We start from the raw sequence: 25623 nt of genomic DNA, 5'->3' as shown, positions 1-25623 counted from the left end.
GGGGGAGAGCGTCCGAGGTTGTCCCCGGCATCTGGACTGTGTTTCTTGTGCAAAAAGCCGGGACACGTGAAAGCCGCTTGTCCCCAGTTGGGGGATAAAAAGCCCCCCATCCTCACATCCACTCCCGCCGTGCGAATGATCCAGCGGCCGGAGGAAGATTGGGAGGAGGAGCAATTAAAATCCGGAGTGGAGCAGAGTTTGGCTTTGAAGGAGGGTGGGGCAACGCCTAAAGCGGAAACACCTGCTGTCCCAATAACTGCTGTTAATGTGGGTCCGGTGAGTGCGGGGAGTAAATTCAAAACCCCCCATGTGAACTGGGCAAAGTTGGAGTTTTCTGCCCCTATTGAAGTCAATAAAACTGTTGTGGAATCGTATCGGGACTCTGGCTCAGACATTACAAGTGTATCTAGAGATCTGGTCCTGCCTAGTCAAATGCAGACAAAGCCTCTGAAAATTAGTCCATATGGGGTGGAGGAGATTTATCAGCCAACAGCAATAGTCCCCCTTAAATACAAAGGCTATAGTGGGGACCATTTGGTGATTGTTCACGACCCACAAGTTTGCAAAAGCCCAGTCTTGGTTGGAAACGACCTTGGGTTTCAAGTTTACCTGCACTTCCGGTGTAGCGCGTTCCCGTTACAAGCGGGGGTTTGACCGTGAGGGAAACCCCGGGCTATTTTGGGGGACTGGGGGCGTCTCAGGGCGCGGAGACCCCCCGAAAAAACCTCTGGAGGGTGTCCAGAGGATCCGGTTCCCGCTCTGACCAGAAGCGAGCAACTGCGCCGTCAGGTAGCCTCAGTAGAGGCGAAGAGAGCGGCGGTGTTGCTTAGCGGGTTGAGGGAAGCCATTACCGACCTCCTAATAGCGAAGCCCCGAGCTTGTGGTGAGAGCGCTACATTCCTAAAACAAGAAACCCCGACCTTGGACCAACGTGAATCTTTATGAAACTAACAGCGAAAAAGTCGGGGAGTAATAAGAAGAAGCAAATGAGGTTCAGCCTGGTGCCGAAATCAAGTTTGACACAGCGCGACTGCAGTGCAGGCGGAAAGTGAAAGTGAGTCGCCTTAACGGATACTAAGTTTTCCTTTTATGTATCTTCCTAAAATTAACCTTTCGGTGTAGAAACTGTGTATCAACTGAGCGGTGGGAAGAACAGGGAAATCAGGGCGAATTGTTTAAGCTGAAAGCCCTTGAGGAAACGGAGGGTTTGAATAGAGGAAGGAGCGCTTCTCCATTTTTGTGTTTAAACCGCAACGGAGAGTAAAACCGGAAGAGAAGGCTCCGTCGCCATTGCAAAGACTCTGAGCGTAACAGATCGAGGAAAGTACAAAGGACTGGAAAAAAGCAAAGGAAAAAGGAAAAAAAAAAAGGAATAAAATTAAATATTAATTGCTACAACTCCGGTAGCGGGAAAGTATACATATGAAGGGGCATCTGTAAATATCGCTTCCCGTCTATGCGATTTCGGAGTTTATGGACTTGCACGACCATACCTCGGGAAACAACGCTACTTTAAAGGGCCCCGGAGCCCCCTGGCGGTGAGAAAAGGACTAACTGGTTCCCAATTCCTTCTATGCCCTCCTTTTTTCTCTCTCCCTTCACTTTATATTACTGTATATTAATTTTGAACTGCCAAGAGAGACGGACCTATTGGAGAAACAGGACATTGCTATACCTCCGGATACAGCGTACCTTCTCTCTCTTTTTTTTTGTTCACTCTGTTTTTTTTTCCTATTCTCTTCTTCTCCCCCTTCCTTTCTTTTTGAAGAGTCTCAGAGATTTTTAGCGACAAGACTAAGACCAGCAGGAGCCAAACCTTCTCCCTCGACATCTTTCCCTTCAATTGACTTTTCTTCGTACTAATTTTTGGACTGGTAGGAGAGACTGAGCTATTGGAGAAACAGGTCATTGCGACATATTTGCAAACACTGCTACTCCTAAGAGACCTTTAGGGTCGAGATTAAGACCAACAGGACTAATTGACTCAGAAACCTCCCCCTATTTGCCTCTCTTCTTTTTATTACCCCACTTTTCTTTATACCAATCCCTTCCAGTGTGACCAACGGAGTATTTGGACTAATTTGAGTGGAGATAGTAAGGATCACGAGAACAACCGTATCCCCAATATTGTAAATATTAATGTGGGGGAAAAATAATTGTGTTTATCAATATCTGTAAAAAGGAAAGCCTGGTTGGGAAGCGCAAACGAAGGAAAGCTTACGGAGTGGGGAAAATTTAAGAACTTAAGATGTCACACACGGTGAAGAAAGGTACAAATGGGGGGACTCCAGGAGACAGGAGAGGGTCTAAACAAGAGACGGACTCAAAGACAGATATTGTGAAGATGTTAATGGAAATCAAACAGAGTCAAAATAACTTAGAGAATAAATTAGAGCAAGTGGATAACAAAATTGGAATATTAGATAAAAAAATGGACGAAACAGTTAGTGAACTTAAAGGCCAAATAAAAGAAATATCTAGGAGAACACAAAATGTAGAGGAAGGATTAAAGAAGACAAGATTAGAAGTAAAAGATTTTAAAAGGGATAAAGAAAAGGTTAAGATGGAAATGATGGAATTAAATAGAGTACAGGAGGAGATGAAGGATGCGATAGCGATGAATGAGCTGCGACAGAGAGAAGGGAACCTTAGGTTGAGAGCTGTACCGGAGACACAGGGTGAGAATATTAAGGAAAAACTGATAACAGTACTGGCAGAATGGTTGGATATAACAACAGAGGAAATGGCCCAAAATGTGCAAAATGCATTCAGGATGTGGATCAAAACAACAAAAGTAAAGAAATTTACAGGGGACTGCCTGATTACATTTAAGAATAAGGAAATGAGAAACAGGATTTTGCAAAAGAATAGGGGAAAGAGGTTGAATATTGAAGGAAATTATATAATTTTCTTTAAAGATATTCCAATCAGGCTACTTAAACGAAGAGACCCTTATAAATCATTGGCACAGACGTTAAAGAAAAACAAAATAGAATTTAGATGGGAGTTCCCTGAGGGGATATCATTTGTGTATAGAGGCAAAAGACATAGACTATCCAACTTAGAGGAAACTGGAAAATTTTTGAGGAAATATAAGGAGTTGAGATTGGAGGAGAGCGGAACAAAGGGAGCAGAGGGAGGATTGTCAAGAGATTCTAAGACAGAGGAGGGAGAGGAAGGGAGTAGAAGCAGCTCGGGCGAAGAGGAAGAGGGGGAAGAAGAAGAACCAGCGAATTTAGAAAAGTAAAGAAAGTTTAGGTACATATCAGTTAATATGGGGTTAAAAATCTGGAATTGGAATGTTAATGGAATGAATGAGAAAAGAAAGAGGAATAAAATTGAGCAATTCTTAAAGAGGAAAAATCTGGACATTATCTGTCTTCAAGAGACCCACGTAGCTAGGAAGCACAAAAAAATATTAATCAATAAAAGACTGGGAAATGAATTTGAATCCTCGGATAAAGAAAAGAAAAGAGGGGTGGTACTGTACGTTAAAAATAAAATTGAGGCTAAACAGATTTTTAAGGATGAAGAGGGGAGGATGGTAGCGGTTAGACTAAATTGGCAAGGAGAAAAGGTGGTTGTGATCGGGGTATATGCACCAAATGGCAACAAGACTGATTTCTTTAGAAACTTAGAAGAGAAAATACTAGAACATATGGATCAAAAGATTATTCTAATGGGAGACATGAATGGTGTGGTTTCGTTAGAGGCAGATAGACTAAGGGAGGGTGTAAGTAAAGAAGGGAAACTACCAAAATCCTTTTTTTCGATGGCTAAAAATTGCAACTTGGTGGACATTTGGCGTTTGAGACATCCACTGGATAAGCAGTTTACCTTTTATTCCGAACCACACCAATCGATGTCACGAATAGATCAGGTTTGGATCTCGAGTGAACTCTGTCCAAGAGTTAAACAAATAGAAATAAGACCAAAAGTAATCTCAGATCATAGTCCGATAGAACTAGAATTGGAGAGTCTTGAGAGAAGAACTTTTAGATGGAGGTTAAGAGAATACCTCCTAGACGACCAAAATATTGTAGAAACAGCACAAAAACAGCTAAAAGATTACTTTGCAGATAATTGCGACAAAGGGACAAAGATCAATGTGATATGGGATGCAAGCAAAGCAGTAATAAGAGGATATTTCATTCAGCAGAATGCGATCAAAAACAAAAATAGAGAGAAAGGGAAAAAAGAAATCTTAGAACAAATAATGGATAACGAACAAAAATTAATCCAGAAACCCAATTGCCAGAAAATAAAGGAAAATATCAAAATCTTACAAGCGCAATTTGCCACTATAATAAATAGAGAGGTAGAGTGGAATATAAAGAAACTAAGGCAAAAGAACTTTGAATTCTCAAATAAATCAGGTAAATGGCTTGCATGGCAAATTAAAAAAAGGAAAGAACAAGGTACAATAAACAAAATTATTGCAGATGGAGAAGAGATAACAGATCCAAAAGGAATTAGAAAAGAGTTTCTGGATTATTATAAAAACCTCTACAAGGATAAAGAGAGAAATAACTTAAGGAAAATAGAGAGGTTCTTGAGAGACAAAAAGGTGCAGAAAATCCCAACAGATAAGAAACAACGATTGAATACTCCAATTGAAACAGAGGAGATAGAGGAAGCCATAAAAGATTTAAAGAGAGGAAAGGCCCCGGGCCCGGATGGCTTCACAGCGGGTTATTATAAAGAGATGAAATCTATCCTGGTGAATCCTCTGAAGGTGACTATGAATAACATTCTGAAAAAAGGAGAAATTCCGGAAACCTGGAAAGAAGCATTTATTACATTTATCCCCAAACAAGATGCGGACTTAACTCAAGTTAAAAATTATAGGCCGATTTCTCTTCTAAATACAGATTATAAAATCTTTGCTGGTATCCTCGCGAGAAGATTGAAGTCGATATTATCAGAAACTATCCACAAGGATCAGGCTGGCTTTCTTCCTGGCAGGCATATGAGGGACAATACAAGAAATATAATTAATATGTTAGAATATCTGTCTGCCAGGATTGATAAGCAAGCCATAATGATGTTTGTGGACGCAGAGAAAGCATTTGATAATGTGATATGGGACTTCATGTTGAAAAATTTGGAGCATATGGAAGTGGGCAAGGACTTTTTTAAGGGGGTAAAAGCAATATATACGGAACAGAAAGCCAAACTGATTGTAAACAATATGGTAACAGAGGAGATAAAGATACAGAGGGGAACAAGACAGGGGTGTCCACTCTCCCCGCTACTATTTATAACAGTCTTAGAAGTTCTCCTAAACTCAATTAGGCAAAACAAAAAGATAAAAGGAGTGACAATTGGAGAAAACGTGTATAAGACCAAAGCATTTGCAGATGATTTAGTAATAATGACTGAAGATCCAGTGATTACAATAGAAGAAGTACTAAAGGAAATTGATCAGTTTGGGAAACTGGCAGGTTTCCAACTAAACAAGAGAAAAACGAAAATGTTAGTCAAAAATGTGGACCAAAGTGTGATAGACATAATCCAACACCAATACCAGATAGAGGTGGTTAAGAAAGTGAAGTACCTTGGAATCTGGATAACACCCAAGAATATAGACTTGTTTAAGAACAACTACGAGTCGGTATGGAGAGAAATAAGGAAAGATTTGGAAGTGTGGGGAAGATTAAAAATGTCATTCTGGGGAAGGATAAACACGATCAAAATGAATATACTACCGAGGGTACTGTTTCTGTTTCAGACTATTCCCATAATTAAGGGGAGTCGTATTTTTAAAGAATGGCAGAAAATGCTCTCAAGATACATCTGGCAGGGCAAGAAACCCAGGATCCAATTTAAACTTTTAACAGACATAAAAGAAAGGGGTGGGTTTGCTCTGCCAGACCTGAAACTGTACTACGAGGCATCATGCCTCTGCTGGTTAAAAGACTGGATAAAACTAGAGAACAGGGAGCTGCTCGATTTAGAGGGCTTCGATAACAGATATGGCTGGCATGCCTACTTAGGACATGAGAAAAGGAAAGTACATAAGGGGTTTGGAAACCATGTTTTCAGAGGTCCAATTATTGAAATATGGGAAGGATACAGAAATTTATTAGAACCTAAGGTCCCACATTGGTTTTCACCTCTCGAAGCGTTGAGTGTGAAGAAAATCAATATGAGGAGTAACTGGGCGACATACAGTCAACTATCAGTTAAAGAAGACGGGAAGTGGAAAATAAAGCCCTATGAGCAAGTTAAGGAGCATGTGTATGATTGGCTACATCATCGTCAAGTTAACGAGATGTTCAGGAAAGATACTAAAGAAAGAGGGTATGCGGACAAAGACTCCAAATTTCAGATGGAAATTATAAATAATGATGTAAAAATAATATCTAAAATGTACCGGATGTTGCTGGATTGGAATCTAGGAGATGAAGAAGTGAAATCAGTAATGATCCGCTGGGCTATAGATGTAGGCCATAGTATACAATTTGAGGAATGGGAGAAATTATGGAAAGAGGGTCTAAATTTCACAGCATGTATAACAGTAAAGGAAAATGTCATGAAGATGTTCTACAGGTGGTACATAACACCTGTAAAACTATCAAAAATGTATAAGATATCCAACAAATGCTGGAAGTGTAAAGATAGGGAGGGCTGCTTCTACCACATGTGGTGGGAGTGCCGGAAAGTTAAAGAATTTTGGGAAAGAATATATGTTGAGTTAAAGAAAATCTTGAAATATACGTTTAAAAAGAGGCCTGAAATCTTTCTGTTAGGGTTATTAGGGGAGGATATCGAAAAGAAAGATTGTAAATTTGTATACTATGCGATTACGGCAGCAAGGATAATTCTTGCCCAGAAGTGGAAAAAACAGGAGATGCCAACGTTAGAGGAGTGGAGATCAAAGTTACTAGATTACGCAGAGTTAGACAGACTGACAGGAAAGATCAGATACCAAAGAGACCAAAAGTTTATCAAGGACTGGGGAAAGTATGTGGAGTACCTGGAAAGTATTAGTGAGGGAAAAACGACGTTAAAGGGATTTAGAGAAGCACTGTGAAAAGATTAAGAGTTATTGTTTTAAGCAAACAGAAGCTAACAAAGAAGACCAATGACAATACAAACTAAGAAATGTGGGATTAGGGGTACTGCTACGAAAGATTTACGGACAAGTTGAAGGAAGTCTACAAAGAAATGACAATGTAAAGTTTTAAGTGAAAAATATATTTAATGTATGTATATTGCGCGCGGGGTGTTTGGATTTTTTTTTCTTTGATATGCTTTTTTCTTTTCTATTTTTCTTTTTGTTTCTTTTTTGGAAAATCAATAAAAATCAATTTAAAAAAAAAAAAAAGTTTACCTGCAACAACAAACCAAGGTGAATCCGGTAACTGTAGCACCTGCCCCCACCTCAATTCAGGCAGGGACAGACTCTGTTGAGCCTGAGATAGGGTTGGATGGAAAACCCGGAGAGGAGGGAGAGTTACCAATCCTGGATATGGAACACACAAAGAACTTTGATGCCCCTGGTGAACTGGGGGATTTGGGTGAGTTTGCTGCGGAACAACAAGCAGACCCCTCCTTGCAGGTTTGCCGGGAGGCGGTTGGGGCCCCCCTGCGGGGAGAGAAACGGGCCCAATTTGTGTATAAAAAAGGCCTTTTGTATCGGCAGTTCATTCCAAAAAAGGTGAAGGACAAAGACTTTGTTTTACAACTAGTGGTTCCAGCAAAGAAGCGGTCTACTGTTCTCAGTTTGGCACATGAGGATGGCTTAGCTGGCCATATGGGACTACAAAAAACTGTAGAAAAACTGACTCGATATTTCTACTGGCCTGATGTATATCAAACAACTAAAGCATACGTACGCTCTTGTGTAGTATGTCAAAAGGTGGGGCATGATTGTGATAATCTCCCCAGTGAGTTACAGAGTGTCCCCTTGGAAGCAAATGTTCTGGAGAAGTGGGGTATTGATTTAGTGGGACCTTTACCAAAAACCCGCTCAGGAAAGCAATATTTGTGTATAATCATTGATTATGCCTCTCGTTATGTCTGGGGGACGAGTTTAGCTAACACTTCTGCTAACAACCTGGTGAAAGCTTTACTCTCTGCCTTTTGCTCTTTAGGAATTCCTAAAGTTTTGGTGAGCGACTTGGGAACTAATTTCATGGCTAAGGTAACTCAGGAGGTTTTGCGAATGTCTGAGGTGCGCCACCATACCTCTATTGCTTATCAGCATCAAGGAAATGGGTTGGTGGAGAGAGTGCAAAAGACCTTAGTCCAGATGTTACGTAAATATGCTTTGGCTCACGGTTCCAGTTGGGATCAGGATTTGCCTTTGGTGGTGGCTGCTTATAACGACTCCCATCAAAGGAGTTTGGGCTTTGCACCAAATCAGTTAATTTTTGGAAGGTTTCTGAATACCCCTCTCTCAATGCTGCGCAAGGAGTGGGAAGGGTCTGAGGAGGAGATAAAGTTACCTTCCGTCAGTGAATATTTTGCCCAACTTAAAGGAACCTTAGCAGATGTATGGAAATTGGCCAAAGAGAATTTAGAGAATGCCCGATTAGATCAAAAGAAGGTACATGATACCAGAGCGGTGTGCAAACAGTTCGAGGTGGGAGACCAGGTGTGGATTTTGCGTCCGTCCCGTCCTCACAAATTGGATGTGAAATGGCAAGGTCCGGGTGTTGTAGAAGCAAAACTAAGCTCTGTGCGTTATCTGGTGAGCTGCAAGGAATTGCACCCCACTGCTCGGGAGTATCATGCAAATTCTTTAAAGAGGTATGTAGAACAAAAGATCTCTGTGCTGGCCATTTCGCAGAGTCAGGAGGAGGTGCCCTCCTCGCCTGTTGATCTTTTAACTGAGTATAAACAGGCTGGAGCAGTTTCTGATGTGTTGCAGTTGCCGACTTTAAGTGAAACTCAGACTAAAGAGCTTTATGAGGCACTGCTACCTTACAGCAACACCTTCAGTACAAAGCCGGGTAGGACTCACCTGGCTCAGCATCATTTTGTTACGGGGGACTCCCCCCCTATTGCCTCACGTCCTTACCGAGTTGGTGAAGCTATTGCACAGAACATTGAAGCCGAAGTGAAAGAAATGTTGGAACTGGGGGTCATAGAGCCTAGTAAGAGTGCTTGGGCCTCCCCTATAGTGCTGGTTCCAAAACCTGATGGCTCCATTCGCTTCTGTGTTGATTACAGAAAGATAAACATGATTACTGTCCCTGATGTGTTCCCTCTGCCTAGGATTGACACGCTGATAGAGAAGCTGGGATGTGCGAAATTTATTACTGTTATGGATTTGACCAAAGGGTATTGGCAAATCCCTTTGTCCCCTGAAGCTTCTGAAAAGTCTGCCTTTACCACTCATGTAGGCTTGTACCAGTTTAAAGTGCTACCATTTGGATTGCGAAATGCTCCTGCAGCTTTCCAAAGGTTGATTAACTCCTTGATTCATGACATGAGTGAGTTCTGTTGTGCTTATTTGGATGATCTAGCTGTTTTTTCCGAATCATGGCCAGAACACCTTAAACACCTGCAGAGAGTTTTGGCCCGGTTGCAAGAAGCAAACTTGACTGTAAAAATGTCTAAATGCCAGTTTGCTCAAGGAGAAGTGGTGTATTTGGGATTTAGAGTTGGGTCTGGAAGCATTAAAACTCTGGAGGCTAAGATACAATGTATTCAAGAGTGGCCTCGCCCTGTGGTGAAAAAAGACGTGCAGTCCTTCATAGGGTTGGTAAATTATTACAGGCGGTTCATCAACCACTTTTCAACCCTGGCAGCTCCTCTCACCAACCTTTGCAAGAAATCCTTGCCAGTAAAGATAGAGTGGAATGAGGAGTGCCAAAGAGCTTTTGATTTGTTGAAACATGCACTGGTGAGCAATCAAGTCATGTTGGCCCCAGATCAGAGTCGGCCGTTTAAAGTACAGACGGACGCTAGTCAAACTGGATTGGGTGCCGTTTTGTTACAAGAAGATCAAGAGAAAAATTGGCGTCCCGTGGTTTATCTGAGTAAGAAATTGATAACCAGGGAACAAAATTATTCTACCATTGAAAAGGAGTGTTATGCTTTAGTCTGGGCTCTAACTAAACTGCGTCCCTATCTGTGGGGTACTTTCTTTGAAGTCCAGACTGATCACTCTCCACTGTGTTGGTTGGAAAGAGTAAAAAGTTCTAACCAGAAATTGGCCAGATGGAGTATGGCCTTGCAAGATTTCCAGTTTAAGGTCACTCACATTGCTGGAAAAGAAAATGTGGTTGCTGACACCCTTTCTAGGATGTACCAATCTGTTCCATGAAACATGAATGTGTATTCTGTCAACATCTTCTGCTGAGAAATTATCCTGAAACTGTGTAAATAGTGGATTGGGGGGGGGTGCTATTAGTGTGTGTGATTTAAAAAAAAAGCTGTTGAAAAAACCCCTGGTCCAAGAAAATCTACCTCATTGTAAAAATAGTTTTGAGAGAATAGAGGGACTTAACCCTATATTCTCTCTAGGGGGGAGCGTGTAGTGAAGTTGTCATTGTTAGAAAAATCATTCCTTGGTCAAGAAGACGAGTATGGCCTTGTGGGTATTCTGTCAGCCGCAAGGACCCTGGGAAAGTGAGTTGTGTATCTTTAAAACCCAGACTTTCTGGCTCCTTGCCATGAGAGGTTTATGGGAGGAAAGGGGTCCTTGATTAATGGAAGGTTTGGCACCTGGGTTGTGGGTGTGAATCTCTTCCTCCTTCCCGGAGGTTGTTTGTTTTCAAACTGCTGAGAATTGGGGATCTGGTTAATTTCCACAGGTGGGAGGAAGATTCTTTGATTAAGGGTTCAAGCCTAAATTGACCCAGCTGCAAAAGAATGAGCTGATCAAATTAAGACTCTTGATTGGCCAAAAGTTACGACGCAAAGTCAGAATTGTGGATAAAAGATCAAGGGATGTTTTGTTAGTTGCTCTCTGCCATTGCAAGATGCTAGATGCCATTGCTCTGCAATCCGCAAAGATGCCCGGCTGTGAGCTCCATCGTTAACAGCCGTTTCGTCCTTTTGAAATGGAAATCCTCTACCAGCTTCATTATACAACAACTTGAAAGGACTCTTGACTATTCTAATTGTGGTCTCTTTGTGAGTATGTACGAGCTAGTTATAATGTACAATGTTATTGTTTTCATGTTTGTAAGACTCTTAAGAAGTGCCTGTGGTCTTTCCACAAGTTTTCAGTTTTCTTTTTAAAATAAAAACTTTTAATTTAGAACCTGTTAGTGTGTTGGTGCCTTTTCCGGGGAACAGCTAATTCCAAGCCTTCTGCTTAGTCACGCTATACCGAGTGAACTTCTGCCTGCAAGCTTGTGGATGCAGCTTGTAAGGAGTGGGGATTGCCAGGGTAATTGGACACACTCTCCTCCCTGGGTGGTGTCTCTGGAATTCCCTGAACTAAAGGGAGTGGTGGCAGCCTTACCGGTGTGATTTCAGTCTGTGTTTGAAAAGTAACTTCCCTCGCCAACCTATTCCAGGAACCTGAATTGGCCGGAGAGCAGAGTCAGGGAGGGGGGGATAGGGTGGACGAGTGGAACCGTTACTACACCAAGTTGTTAGGTTGGAAGATGGCGCAAACTCCCCCCACCCCAGCTCTCAAACCAATGGCTTACAAGTAACAAGAAAGAAGATTCCAAACTAAATATTGGGAAGGACTTTCTGGCGGCAAAAGATGTCCAGCAGCGGAACGGACTCCCTTGGGATTGGACGGCCATATATCACGGATGTCTGAGATTCCTGCAGGGGGTTAGACTAGAAGACCCTTGGTTGTCTCTCTGAACCCCTACGATTCTAGGGATCACATTCACCCGGTGCTATACCAGCTGCACTGGCTCCCAGCAGAGTACAGGATCAGGTTTTGCTGGTTTTAACCTTCAAAGCCCTATACAGCCTAGGACCCTCGTACCTACAGGACCGCCTCTCCTGGTATGCCCCACAGAGGAACCTACGGTCTGCAAATAAAAACATCTTGGAGATCCCGGGCCACAGGGAGGTTAGGCTGACCTCAACCAGAGCCAGGGCTTTTTCGGCTGTGGCCCCGATCTGGTGGAACGCTCTGTCACAAGAGACTAGGGCCCTGCGGGACTTGACATCTTTCCGCAGGGCCTGCAAGACAGAGCTGTTCCACCAGGCCTTTGGCCAAGGCACAGTCTGACACCCTCTCTCCTTCTGTAATCTTCAGAGAAATCTAGCCCAATAGTTGCCATGACCTAAATTAATTTGATTCGGAACTGATTTTAGAATGTATTTCAATTAATTGACTATGATTTTATGTAAACTCTGCTATTTTTACTGTTAGCCACTCTGAGCCCAGCTTTGGCTGGGGAGGGCGGGATATAAATAAAATATTACTATTATTATGACTATTATGCAATAACTGTAACACCGGGGACGCGGATGGCGCTGTGGGTTAAACCACAGAGCCTAGGACTTGCTGACCAGAAGGTCGGCGGTTCGAAGCCCGCGACTGGGTTAGTTCCCGTTGCTCGGTCCCTGCTCCTGCCAACCTAGCAGTTCGAAAGCACATCAAAGTGCAAGTAGATAAATAGGTACCGCTCCGGCGGGAAGGTAAACGGCATTTCCGTGCGCTGCTCTGGTTCACCAGAAGCGGCTTAGTCATGCTGGCCACATGACCCGGAAGCTGTACGCCGGATCCCTCGGCCAATAAAGCAAGATGAGCGCCGCAACTCCAGAGTCGGCCACAACTGGACCTAATGGTCAGCGGTCCCTTTACCTATTATTATTATGTACTAATCATAACACCAGTAAGTCTACCCTATTCTTAAAAACAACCACTCACCAATACATTCAGCCCTTTAAAAGCACATGCCCCCTTCTTGTCCAGCTCACTCACCTTTGCCCTCTCGGACCAATGGAAGGACTCGATGGTGACGTCAAGACGAGTGGCCATCATGCGTCGGCGGCACTGATACTCCGTGCACAGCAAGTCCCGTATGCCCTCCAGCGCCCCCTAGTGTTTTCATTTGGGAGAGGGGCAAGAGAAAGCGGGAGACATAAGCTGTTTGCTGTCCTTCCACCCACCCTGGAACCACCCTCAACATCCCTGCGTTGTCCGTCTCGACCGAAGGGGCAAGCATCCATGTGGTGGAGAGTTAGGTGCCAATGCTACTGGCCTGTCCCTACCCATTCCTCAGAGGTCAGCGTGGCCTTTAGGAGCGGCGCCATCTGCTGGTGCTCAGGGGGTAGTGAAGAAAGCACCTCCGAAATCTAAGGATGAGATCACAAGTTTAGCTGTTTGGGGGGGGGGAAAGAAAGAAACAGACAATTTGCATATTGGGGTGCAGCCAAAGCAGCGGTGGGGGGGGGGAGAGCTTCTATTCCTTTAACTGCCCTGAACAGCGCCCCCCCCCCCCGCCTTCAACATTCAGCAAGACAGCTAGAATTAAGCTTTAGCGCCTCCCCGCTAAAGTCAAACAGCCGCCCCGTCCTGCCCCAAATGCGTCCCCACCTTGGCTTCTATGTCAGCCATGGCGTCATGGACCGGGCAGCCTGGATCGAGGTCCGGCATTCCCAGGGCTTGGCAGATGAGTTGGAGCTCGTTCACCGCTTCGCCAGATCGGTCTTCTTTTTCCGGCGGCGAACGGGGCGTCTTCCGAGCCAGCAGCCGGGCGGCCAGGAGCTCTGAGCTCAAAAAATCTTGCCAGGGAAGGAGAAAGAGCTCGATTCAGTTCCCATCCTAAATTTATACCCCATAAACCTTGGGGACCTAAGCGCTTCTAGGGTGATTTAAAAAAAGGGGGGTGTTGGGAATTAATTAAGTAAAATATATATTTCTTATTTTTTTAATGAATTTGCATTTTATTTATTTGTTAAGATTCTTAGATTGCATCGGTAAACGTTGTCATATTACGTTACAGGACTTACCATAATATAATTAATTAAGTAAAATATTATTGTTATTTATTAAATTTATTGGTCCCTTTTTTGCCATGGCAACTCAAAAGCAACTTGCAAAAGAAAACCCCACACATAAAAAACCCCACATGGAAACATCCCACCCACTCTAAAAGGCCATTGTTAAAAGCCAAAGGCCTGTTTAAAAATGAATGTTTTCCGACACATGAAAATATGTAACAATGGTGCCAGAAGTGCCGCCACCACTGAAAAGGCTCATTCTTGTGTTCCTGCCCTTTGGACCTCCCATTGATTTTTTAAAAAATAAAAATGAGCTAATACACACCCACACGACTCACTGATCCCCAGACCCCTTCTAGGGATGGGAGCAGAAGTTCTTAGCCACGTCTTTTCTGAAGCCCACCTGCACAGAATGAGCCGAGGAATAAGCCCCTTCCTGCCTGGACTTACACAGGAGCTGGAGGCACCTGTCCGGGGTGCTAAGCCTGGCTGTTACATCCCCCGCAGTCAGTGAGGAGTAGGGACAATGCAGCTCCCCAAGGAGGCCACTCACTTCGATCTGGAAGGTCTCGGCATCCTCAGGACCTGAAAGGACACAATGCCACTTGGGGATAGAAATCTAAAACACCAGCTCAATAAGGAGTAGATAATAATAATAATAATAATAATAATAATAATAATAATAATAATAATTTTTATTTATACCTTGCCCTCCCCAGCCAAGACCGGGCTCAGAGCGGCTTACAAGCAATAATAAAACCAAGTTGATTGAAATACAATTTAAAAAACAAGATTAAAATACAACATTAAACCATTAAGATGCAGCCTCTTCACAGGAGGAGAAAGGAAAAAGAAAGAGGGGGAGGGAATCAAACTGATTCTAAGCCAAAGGCCAGGCGGAACAACTCTGTCTTACAGGCCCTGCAGAAAGAAATCAGATCCCGCAGGAGCCAGTGTTGAAAAGGCCCTGGCTCTGGTTGAGGCTAATCTAAATTCCTTAGGGCCCAGGACCTCTAGGGTGTTGCTATTTATGGACCTTAAGGTCCTCCGTGGGGCATACCAGGAGAGGCGGTCCCGTAGGTATGAGGGTCCTAGGCCGTGAAGGGCTTTAAAGATCAAAAGATCAAAACCAGCACCTTAAATCTGACCCTGTACTCCACCGGGAGCCAGTGCAGCTGGAAAAGCACTGGGTGAATATGCTCCCATGGCAGAGACCCTGTGAGGAGCCTCGCTGAAGCATTCTGCACCCGCTGGAGTTTCTGGGACAGCTTCAAGGGTAGAGCGAATTACAGAAGTCAAGCCTAGAGGTGACCATCGCATGGATCACTGTGGCCAGGTCGGGGTGGGAAAGGTAAGGAACCAACTGCTTGATGCGGCGAAAAAATGTCGCCTTGGCTGTTGCTGTAACCTGCGCCTCCATGGAAAGGGAGGCGTCAAGGATTACACCCAAACTCTTAATGGAAGGCAATGGCACTAATTGGGCCCCCTCAAGAGAAGGGAGTTGGTCCCTCATCCACATACCATCCTGACCCAGCCAGATGAAAGGGTTGTCCTCGGTACTAGCCAATATGACCATCCCTCCAGGGGCATTCTCTGCCCCTCCAACCTCCCTCTCCAGTTCCAGTATGCTAGAAGCTCCCTTGATGATCTTGACGCTTTTTATCGAAGTGATGGGCTGGAGCAACAGGACCTTGCAGCAAGCAGTTCCATGGGTGAACCACCCAGAGGCCAGCTAATGAAACCCCACAGACTCTGGGGTACATTACATTTGCTTCTCAGATGTTATCAGCCCGGTGGGGTGGGGGATTCCTTGTGGGGACTAGGCTGACTCACACACTCCTCCCCCCCCCCTTGCTTCCTTTAGCTCTTGCCTGAGAAAATGTTTGCTGCATTCATATCTCCCCACAAAGCCAGGTTACCTACCACAAGTGGGATTCACGTCCTCTTCGAGCGGGCAAAGGCTGCGGAGCTCGGAAACCAGCCATGAGCAGAGAGCTGTGAACTCAGGGCTGGAGACACCGGCTTCAGCTGCCCGAGCAAAGCCGTCCATCGACAGGCACCTGAGTGCAAGAGAGAAATAATAGTAATTAATAATAATAATAATAATAATTATTATTATTATTATTATTTATACCCCGCCCTCCCCAGCCAAGACCGGGCTCAGGACAGCTAACACCAGATATAAAAACAATAGATTGAAATACAACTTAAAAACAAGATTAAAATACAACATTAAAATGCAGCCTCGTTTCAATAGGAACTCAAATCAAAAACTTTTTTGGGGATGAAAATGTCAAGTCTTCACCAAGGCCAACTATCCAGACTGGTCCTATGTGGGCCAGAAAAAAGCCAGGGAAGTCCCCAAACAGGAGTTCCATCACAGAAGGAGAAAGGAAAAAGGAAAGAGGGGGAGGAAAGAAAGGAGATTTTATTTACATGCTTGGTTCCACCCCCCTTCTTCCTATACCGTATAAGTAAAATGTAAAGTTGTCATCACGCAGTTCCCATTGGAGAATAGGTAGCGCCACGTCACAACCCTGGATTTGCACGAAGCCATGGGAGGGGATGGGAAAAGAAAGAAGGTTGTAAAAGGGTGGTTTTAAACAGCAGCATAAAGTTGAAGAAAGCAGGGATAGAAGGACACAGGAGCTGTGAGGATATGGGGCTTGAGGGTGCTGTCAGGGGGCGGGGCTTGGCAGGATTGGCAAGCAATGTGCACAGAGGTAGCAGCCCCTAGTACTGAACCCACCCTTCTTCTAAACCAGCCTTCACCAAGTGTTTTGCACGATAAATGGCAACAGGTCAGGGAAGGTTGCTGCAAGCTGCTATGTCAAGCTGCAATTTCCGCATTGGCAGAAAGGCTGTATACAACTGACCCAACGGCTCAAATCTGTATATGTTCCTAAAAGGCCTCTTAATTCGAAGAGACCCAACAACCAGCGCCACCACGTTCCTCTCCCTGATCCTCTCACAGCTGCACCCGAGTAATACTCCATTTCCACGCTCTGAAGGAGCGTCTCCACCCCCATCGTTCTACCCGGACACTGAGGTCCAGTACCGAGGGCCTTCTGGCAGTTCCCTCACTGCGAGAAGCCAAGTTACAGGGAACCAGGCAGAGGGCCTTCTCAGTAGTGGCGCCTTCCCTGTGGAACACCCTCCCAAAGATGTCAAAGAGAACAACAACTACCAGGCTTTTAGAAGACATCTGAAGGCAGCCCTGTTTCGGGAAGCTTTTAATGTTTGATGTATTATAGTATTTTAATATTCTTTTGGAAGCCACCCAGAGTGGCTGGGGAAGCCCAGCCAGATGGGCGGGGTATAAATAATAAATTATTATTATTATTATTATTATTCCGCACATCGGAAGGGGTCCAACACAGGTTTTCCAGAACAGAGAATGCAAATCCCAGCAGGACTGAGCCCCCAAAACTTCCCACTTTGGAAATTAAATAATGGACACATTGCGTGGGGGGCGACTGTGTTGGAGGAAACATCAGTGTGCCTGGCTGCTAACCATCTACTGCCGATTTGAGCAGTATGTAAAGTGGCAATATGCTAATGTTGCAACTCCTTGGTGCTGGGATAGAGATCCACTGGCTGCCTCCCCCTCACAATATCCCCCTTGACTACTGTTTCCAGGTAGGAATGGGTCTCTGAATTACGATAACTTGCCTGGGTAGCAAACAGACAGGTATGCTTGGGTGTGTCTGGAATGTAGCCACCTGGGTAAAGGTGAGAGCCGCACCCATCCACCTGCACAGCTTTTGCCTCCTGCCCTGCCCAAGACTGGCACACAGTCCGTGGAAGGCTGCCCGTCAAAGAAGGCAGCCCTCAGGTCAACAACACACCCCTAACACAACTACTGTCCTTAACCGGTAACAGAAATAGGTAGGGGAGGGGGAGAGAGGGGGAGAAAAGGAAGGAAGGAAGATGACACTGTTTTGACTTCTTACATTTGGTGCATAGACACTAAAACCAGCTTCAGGTTCCGGAAAACAGGCTCACAGGGAGGCTTGCTCCTTGCATTCCTGAATGGCTTCAGCAGCTGACCACACAGAAAACAGGCTCACAAACATGCTGCCTCCTTCCTCTTCAAACCCAATTTTGACATCCCCTTGCAGACCGGGCTCACCAACTATACAAAGCTTCACTGGCTGACACACAGAGAGCATTAACTTTTCCCTCTCTCTGCTCTCTCCCAGTGCCAAATTCTGGCTGCAAGCGCCTTGCAGCAGGGACCTTTCTTCTTTTGCTGTAAAGCAGTCACTGTTGACCCCTCCCTCGTTCCCTTCCCTCAGCTCCCACCCCAAGCACCGGCCTGGCCAATGATTGGTGGGTCTGGAGGCAAAAAGTTGGGACACTTTCCTCCATTCCAGCCATGCAAATATCAGAGGCGGGAAGTGGGGCAAAGCTGGTGAGGGGGTGTGGCTGAGGAGGGGAGAGCCCCAGGACCTCTCTTTCTAGGTGTGCCCTCAAAACTAGAAGCACAGAATTGTAGGTTGAGATAGGGACCCCAGGGTCATCTAGTCCAACCCCCTGCAATGCAAAATATAAGAATAAAAAAATAAATTGTCCAGTAGCACCTTGGAGACCAGCTAAGTTTGTTCTTGGTACAGTGGTACCTCAGGTTACAGACGCTTCAGGTTACAGGCGCTTCTGGTTACAGACTCCGCTAACCCAGAAATAGTACCTCAGGTTCTTTGCTTCAGGATGAGAACAGAAAGAACGGCGGCGGCGGGAGGCCCCATTAGCTAAAGTGGTGCTTCGGGTTAAGAATGGACCTCCGGAACGAATTAAGTTCTTAACCCAGGGTACCACTGTATAAGCTTTCATGTGCTTTCAACACTTCTTCAGATATACCAAGAACAAACATAGTTGGTCTCTAAGGTGCTACTGGACAATATATTTTATTTTATTTAATATATTTATATTTATATATATATGGTCTGCGTCAGATCAACAGAGCTACAGTGGTGCCTCGCAAGATGAAATTAATTCGTTCCGCAAGTTTTTTCTTCTTGCGAAGCACGGTTTCCCATAGGAATGCATTGAAAATCAATCAATGTGTTCCTATGGAGACCGTCTGGGGACAGAGGGGAAGCGCTGCGCGCCTTCCCCTCTGTCCCCGGACCTGTTTTAAAGCAAGGGAAGGGGCAGCGGGGAGAATCGCTTCTCCCCGTTGCTGCCCCTTGGTTCAAAAGAGGTCCGGGGACAGCGGGGAAGACGCGCTGCGCTTCCCCGCTATCCCCGGAGCTGGCGGGGCAAGCTTCGTTTTGCGAAGCAAGCCCATAGGGAAATGCATCTTGCGAAGCGGCTAAGAAAACGAAAAACGCCTTCGTCTAGCGGGTTTTTCGTCTTCCGAGGCGTTCGCCTTGCGGGGCACCACTGTACTTACCTGACTCAAGAACCCTGCAATGCAAGATTCTTTTGCCCAACTTGGGACTCGAACCCAGGACCCTGAAAATTAAGAACCTCCTGCTCTGCCAACTCTTTCCCCTTCCCCAAACCCTTTCCTACCTCAGCCGCCTCTGCGGTTGCCCCAATTCCTCTGCCCCCCTGCTCCCTCCGGGTGCGCCCCCGAACCTGTTTTCCCCTTCCCCACCCCGAAGCCCTGTCCCTTCTCCCTCACGTGTCCCCCACAAACCCCAGAGCTTCTTTCCTTCCCCAACTGCCTCCTCACGTGCCCCCCAACCTCTTTCCGCCCGCGAACCTCTTACCCGCGGGCCGCGTCTCCCTCCATGCCTCCGCTGGAACCAACCTGTCACCTCGCGCACGCGCAGACCCGAAGCCCGGCGAGCTGTTCCGCTTCGCGCCGGTTGGTCGGGCCCAGAACCAGAGGCGGCGCTTTTCATTGGCTGAGCCGCCCAGCCGGTGAGCTCCGCCATTGGAGCAGGAGAATATTATCCCCGCCCCCCCCGCACCACCTCCGTTGTGACTCGGACATGTCCCCGCCCACCACGTCGAAGGCTCGCCTCACTACATATTGGCTGACGGCTCTCATAGCAACCGAGCGCCCGCCCATTCCCTTTCCTCCTCCTCCTCCTCCTCTCCCTCCTCCCCCGCACGGCCCAGTCCTCGGCCAATCAGGAGGCCGCCTCTGTATCCAGCCTGTTAAAGCTCCTCGTTACGTTCCGTCTCTATGGCAACTCGCCAGACGCGCGTGGAGATCAAAGTCCAACTCGCCGACCAATCAGAGCCTGGCGCATCGGCGGCGCCCGATCTTATTTGCCTTCGAAGGAGCAGGGGGCGTGGCCTGCGGAGGGAATTCCCTCCCGCCGCCACCTGTCCTCTCCAGGTGCGCTTTGCAGGGTGGCGGATGCGGGCGCCGCTGAGATTTGCATCCGAGGCTGCCCGCCTGCTCTCTCTGTGCGGATTCTTTTTAAATGCAAGCCAAGCAGCAGCCCTGGGCTGGTTGCCTCTGAGCACGTGCAGAGATCTCGCACCCACACTCACACTTCAAGGTCAAAATGCCACTGAGCATGTGCAGATGGATTCGCCTCCGTTATAAGGCCTTGCTGCTGAATTCCACAGGATGGATGGATGGATGAATAAAATAATAATAATAATAATTTATTATTTATACCCCGCCCGTCTGGCTGACTTTCCCCAGCCACTCTGGGCGGCTTCCAATCAAATGTTAAAAACAATACAGCATTACATATTAAAAACTTCCCTAAACAGGGCAGCCTTCAGATGTTTTTTAAAAATAAAAATGTGTATCTGAAGAAGTGTGCATGCACACGAAAGCTCATACCAAGAACTAACTTAGTTGGTCTTTAAGGTGCTACTGGAAGGAATTTTTTTATTTTAAATATTAGATAGCTACTTTTTTATTTATTATTAAATAATTTATTTATATTCCGCCCATCTGGCTGGGCTTCCCCAGCCACTTGGGGCGGCTTCCAACTAAATATTAAAATACTGTAATACATCAAACATTAAAAGCGTCACTAAACAGGGCTGCCTTCAGATGTCTTCTAAAAGTCTGGTAGTTGTTCTTCTCTTTGACATCTGGTGGGAGGGCGGGTGCCACTACCGAGAAGGCCCTCTGCCTGGTTCCCTGTAACTTGGCTTCTCGCAGGGAGGGAACCGTCAAGAGGCCCTCGGCATTGGACCCCAGTATCTGGGCAGAACAATGGGGGTGGAAATGCTCCTTCAGGTATACTGGACTGAGGCTGTTTAGGGCTTTAAAGGTCAGCACCAACACTTTGAATTGTGCTCGGAAACGTACTGGGAGCCAATGTGGGTCTTTCAAGACCGGTGTTATGTGGTCTCGGTGGCCGCTCCCAGTCACCAGTCTAGCTGCCGCATTCTGGATTAGTTGTAGTTTCCGGGTCACCTTCAAAGGTAGCCCCACGTAGAGCGCATTGCAGTAGTCCAAGCACCCCCATCCCCCTGTATTACTGGCTAGTTTTGCTTTTGCTTTATGATGTATTTTGTGCTTCCATTTTGTATTTTTATGTTGTGAACCACCCTGCGATCTTTGGGTGAAGGGCGGTATACAAATTCAATACATAAAAAGTAATATGTACTCCTCAAGTGTGTGTGTGCTTTGGTTGGATTCGGTGTGTTAGTGGCAAAATCCTGTTGTGTCCCCTGTTTTGTACCAGGATGCTCCTCTCCTCATCTGAAAGTGCAGCCCTCCAAGTGTCCCTATTTTCCAGGGACGTTCCTGATTTAGAGAAGCTGTCCCGGTTTCTGATTTGATTCCGAAATGTCCCGCTTTTCCTTAGGACGTCCCTATTTTCATTGGAGAAATGTTGGGAGGGTATGGAGGTAGCCAAACCCCCCGAGCTGTCTGAAGGCAATCCTGTATGGGGAAGGTTTTTTAATGTTCCATGTTTTATTATGTTTTTATAAAAAAATTCCTTCCAGTGGCACCTTAAAGACCAACTAAGTTAGTTCTTGGTATGAGCTTTCGTGTGCATGCACACTTCTTCAGATACGCTGAAACAGAAGTTGCCAGATCCTTCTATATAGTGCGAAGGTGGGGAGGGGTATTACTCAGAAGGGTGGTGGGAATGGGAGATTGGCAGATAGCTGAGATGAGCCTGTTGACGACTCTTAACGACTGCAATAGGTCTTACAGGAAAAGGCAAGGGGTGAGAAGGTGAGAAATGGCTTAGTCATGTATAATGAGATAAGAATCCAATGTCTTTGTTCAGACCAGGTCTCTCCATGGTTTTAAGTTTGGTAATGAGTTGCAATTCAGCAGCTTCTCTTTCCAGTCTATTTCTGAAATACCTTTGTATGTTTTTATATATGTTGGAAGCTGCCCAGAGTAGCTGAGACAACCCAATGAGATGCGTGGGGTATAAATAGTAAAATTATCCTTATGTAATGGGACGTCCCTGTTTCCGCCAGAGAAATGTTGGAGGGTATGAAGGTGGTTACACATGAGGAAAGGGAAGATTTCTAGGACAATGGGCTTCCTTCCTGAGCTGAAACTGCTGGGTGATGCAATGCATTGTGAAGTTCTAGTCATCTGGGTCTGCATGGAGACAATGGGCTGTACCTAACTAGGTACTACTCACGAGTAGATCCACTGAAATTCATGAGCCTCAGTCAGTGGTTCTCAAAGAGTGTGGTAGGAAGATCCAAAGACAATCAAGGTTACATTTAAACATTTCAGTACTTTACCTTTACCTAGTATAGCAGAGTATCAAAATAATTTTTATTTTTGGATATACAACCAGAAACAGTATCCATGCCTCTCTTCACGATCATTGCCTATTCTTCCACAGTTCTCCACGGCATACTGTTGAGAACAGGGCTTTTCAACTCTTGACAAATATGAAAGATCAGAAAAGAGAAAGGCTCATTTGTGTTGATGAGGAGATGAGAGTTTATCTCAGATTAGACCTAATATAAATTAGATTACCTGGCAAAAGCTGGCTCGTACTTCTTGCTGAGTTTGTATACATACTTAAGAGGCTTGTTTATATATTTTGGGAATGCTTCCCTTTCTTACGTAGCTGCAGTGTTTTATGGTTTCTGGGTATCCCATGATCATATTATAAAGTAATTGTATTTGATGTTATTAAAAAATCAGTGTAGCAAATCGGTGCAAGCAAATTTTTATTCTGAATGTGTGGCCCAGAGAAAAACATTTGAGAACCACTGCCCTAAGTTAATAATGTCCATTCAGTGGGTCTGCTCGGGGGAGGACCAGCAACTGTTCCTTGACCCACTATGGAGGTTCATTAGCTTAGAATTACCAAATCACCCATTGTTGCTGCATTCATTCTTGCTATATTTTATGTTTCGCTCTTTGGATGAAGGTCAGTATACAGATTTAATAATAAACAATTCAGCCTTGACCAACAGGGTGCTTTTGTATGGGACTACAGATCCCATGTTACCCTGGGGCTGATGGGAGTTGTAGTAACCCCCCCAAAAAACAACTGACAGAAGGCTGCTTAATTGAGCGGTCAGTTGTTGTACCTTTACATTTCTGACGGCACTGCTTACAATCCCCCACTATTTTGCATGCCATTCATCCAATAAAGGGGAAGCCTATGCCATAGTAAACTTTCCTTCCAGTAGCACCTTAAAGACCAACTAAGTTAGTTCTTGGTATGAGCTTTCGTGTGCATGCACACTTCTTCAGATACACTGAAACAGAAGTTGCCAGATCCTTCTATATAGTGAGAAGGTGGGGAGGGGTATTACTCAGGAGGGTGGTGGGAATGGGAGATTGGCAGATAGCTGAGATGAGCCTGTTGACGACTCTTAACCACTGTAATATGTCTTACAGGAAAAGGCAAGGCACCTTCTCACCCCTTGCCTTTTCCTGTAAGACCTCTCCCCACCTTCTCACTATATAGAAGGATCTGGCAACTTCTGTTTCAGTGTATCTGAAGAAGTGTGCATGCACACGAAAGCTCATACCAAGAACTAACTTAGTTGGTCTTTAAGGTGCTACTGGAAGGAATTTTTTTATTTTGACTATGGCAGACCAACACGGCTACCTATCTGTACATAGTAAACTTTGTTAGTCTTCTAAGTGCTGTAAATACCATTTTCTTGGGGACTAGTAACATGTACGGATTTGTTTGCAAGGCTGGCTGGTGACATTAAAGTCTTTCGTGGCACTATGCTACTCTGCACCAAGGGAATGTCAGCTGCACCCCATCTGCCCAGGTTCTGGGGGTGGCGAAGGAGGAAGGTTTAAGAGTTTTAAATGTTACAAGATAAAGAAGAGATAAGCGAGTCTTTGCCTTCTTTTTGAGGCAAAGACTTAGCGGATTCCATGGGTCTGAATCCCAGGTGAGTGGAGTTAGGATTGCAGCCATAGGCTGTGCACGTACCATATTTTTAAAGCACATTGCGCCACCCGCAACAGAAACCTGGGAACTGGAGTTTGTTAAGGGCGCTGGGAATTGTAGTCATGTGAGGGGTCAAGTACAGTTTCCAGAGTGAAATGTCTGGATGTAGCCTCACTCTCTAAAAGTGCCAAATACAGTGGTACCTCGGGTTACATATGCTTCAGGTTACATACGCTTCAGGTTACAGACTCCGCTAACCCAGAAATATTACCTTGGGTTAAGAACTTTGCTTCAGGATGAGAACAGAAATCGTGCTCCGGCGGCGTGGCGGCAGCAGAAGGCCCCATTAGCTAAAGTGGTGCTTCAGGTTAAGAACAGTTTTAGGTTAAGAACGGACCTGCGGAATGAATTAAGTACTTAACCTGAGGTACCACTGTATGTGAAACTGGGTTGTATCCAACATTAATCACAGAGTACAGTGGTAGGCTTGACTCACAAACAAATCGGATCCCAAACGCCACAAACCCGGAAGTGTTCTGGTTTGCGAACGTTTTTCGGAAGCTGAACGTCCGACGCGGCTTCCGATTGAGTGCAGGAAGCTCCTGCAGCCAATCGGAAGCCGCAACTAGGTTTTCGAACTGTTTCGGGAGTCAAATTGACCAAGGTACCACTGTATACTCATTGATATTAATGGCCATGACTTAGGGCTATTAATTCCAATTAATAGGATAGGAACCTGCAACCCAATACACATGACACAGTGGATGAGATAATATTTCCTCTTCCTTGTGCACTCTATTATAGGGATGTGTATAGATGCTATGGGGGACGCGGGTGGCGCTGTGGGTTAAACCACAGAGCCTAGGACTTGCCGATCAGAAGGTTGGCGGTTCGAATCCCCATGACGGGGTAAGCTCCCGTTGCTTGGTCCCTGCTCCTGCCAACCTAGCAGTTCGAAAGCACATCAAAGTGCAAGTAGATAAATAGGTACCACTCCGACGGGAAGGTAAACGCGTTTCCATGTGCTGCTCTGGTTCGCCAGAAGCGGCTTAGTCATGTGGCCACATGACCCAGAAGCTGTACGCCGGCTCCCTCGGCCAATAAAGCGAGATGAGCACCGCAACCCCAGAGTCAGCCACAACTGGACGTAATGGTCAGGGGTCCCTTTACCTTTTTATAGATGCTATGAGAGGATATATTTGTTAGATATACACAGTGGGATTCTATCTCAGTATTCTCTCTAGCAAGCCCATAGGAAAACTCTGAGCTTCAGCTCCGATCATGTATCTATCTATGCATTTTTTGTGTGACTGCATTGTAAATACTACACTGTAAATACCCCACGATGGCCACCAATTTATTTATTTTTTTAAAGGAATTAGAAAAACCAGCCACACCCTCCTCACCCTACGAGAAGAAGAAAAGAACTGAACACCAGGCTGTTTTTCTGTCTCTGTTTCTCTCTGTCTCTCTCTGT

At 45.4% G+C, this 25623-nt stretch overlaps 1 protein-coding gene across 2 annotated transcripts in view; it reads right to left on the bottom strand.

Moving 5' to 3' along the window:
* Positions 1–19755, bottom strand: part of FAM98C (family with sequence similarity 98 member C) — a 38327-nt gene extending 18572 nt beyond the window's left edge. For both annotated transcript variants that reach the window (XR_014221731.1, XM_082231290.1), the window contains exons 1-6: positions 19596–19755; positions 15802–15938; positions 14329–14463; positions 13472–13659; positions 13147–13230; positions 12857–12973 (exon numbers count right to left, since the gene is read on the bottom strand). Coding sequence is in view for 1 of the 2 variants with exons in the window: in XM_082231290.1 (XP_082087416.1) it covers positions 12857–12973; positions 13147–13230; positions 13472–13659; positions 14329–14463; positions 15802–15938; positions 19596–19618 (684 nt within the window). In the remaining variant the exon portion in view is untranslated. The remainder of the gene's footprint in view (positions 1–12856; positions 12974–13146; positions 13231–13471; positions 13660–14328; positions 14464–15801; positions 15939–19595) is intronic.
* Positions 19756–25623: the final 5868 nt, after the last annotated feature.

Source organism: Podarcis vaucheri (genome assembly GCF_965113315.1).
Source record: "Podarcis vaucheri genome assembly, chromosome: 7".
NCBI lineage: Eukaryota > Metazoa > Chordata > Lepidosauria > Squamata > Lacertidae > Podarcis > Podarcis vaucheri.
The sequence above is the reverse complement of the archived record's forward strand: the minus strand, read 5'-3'. Positions and strand labels throughout refer to the sequence as shown.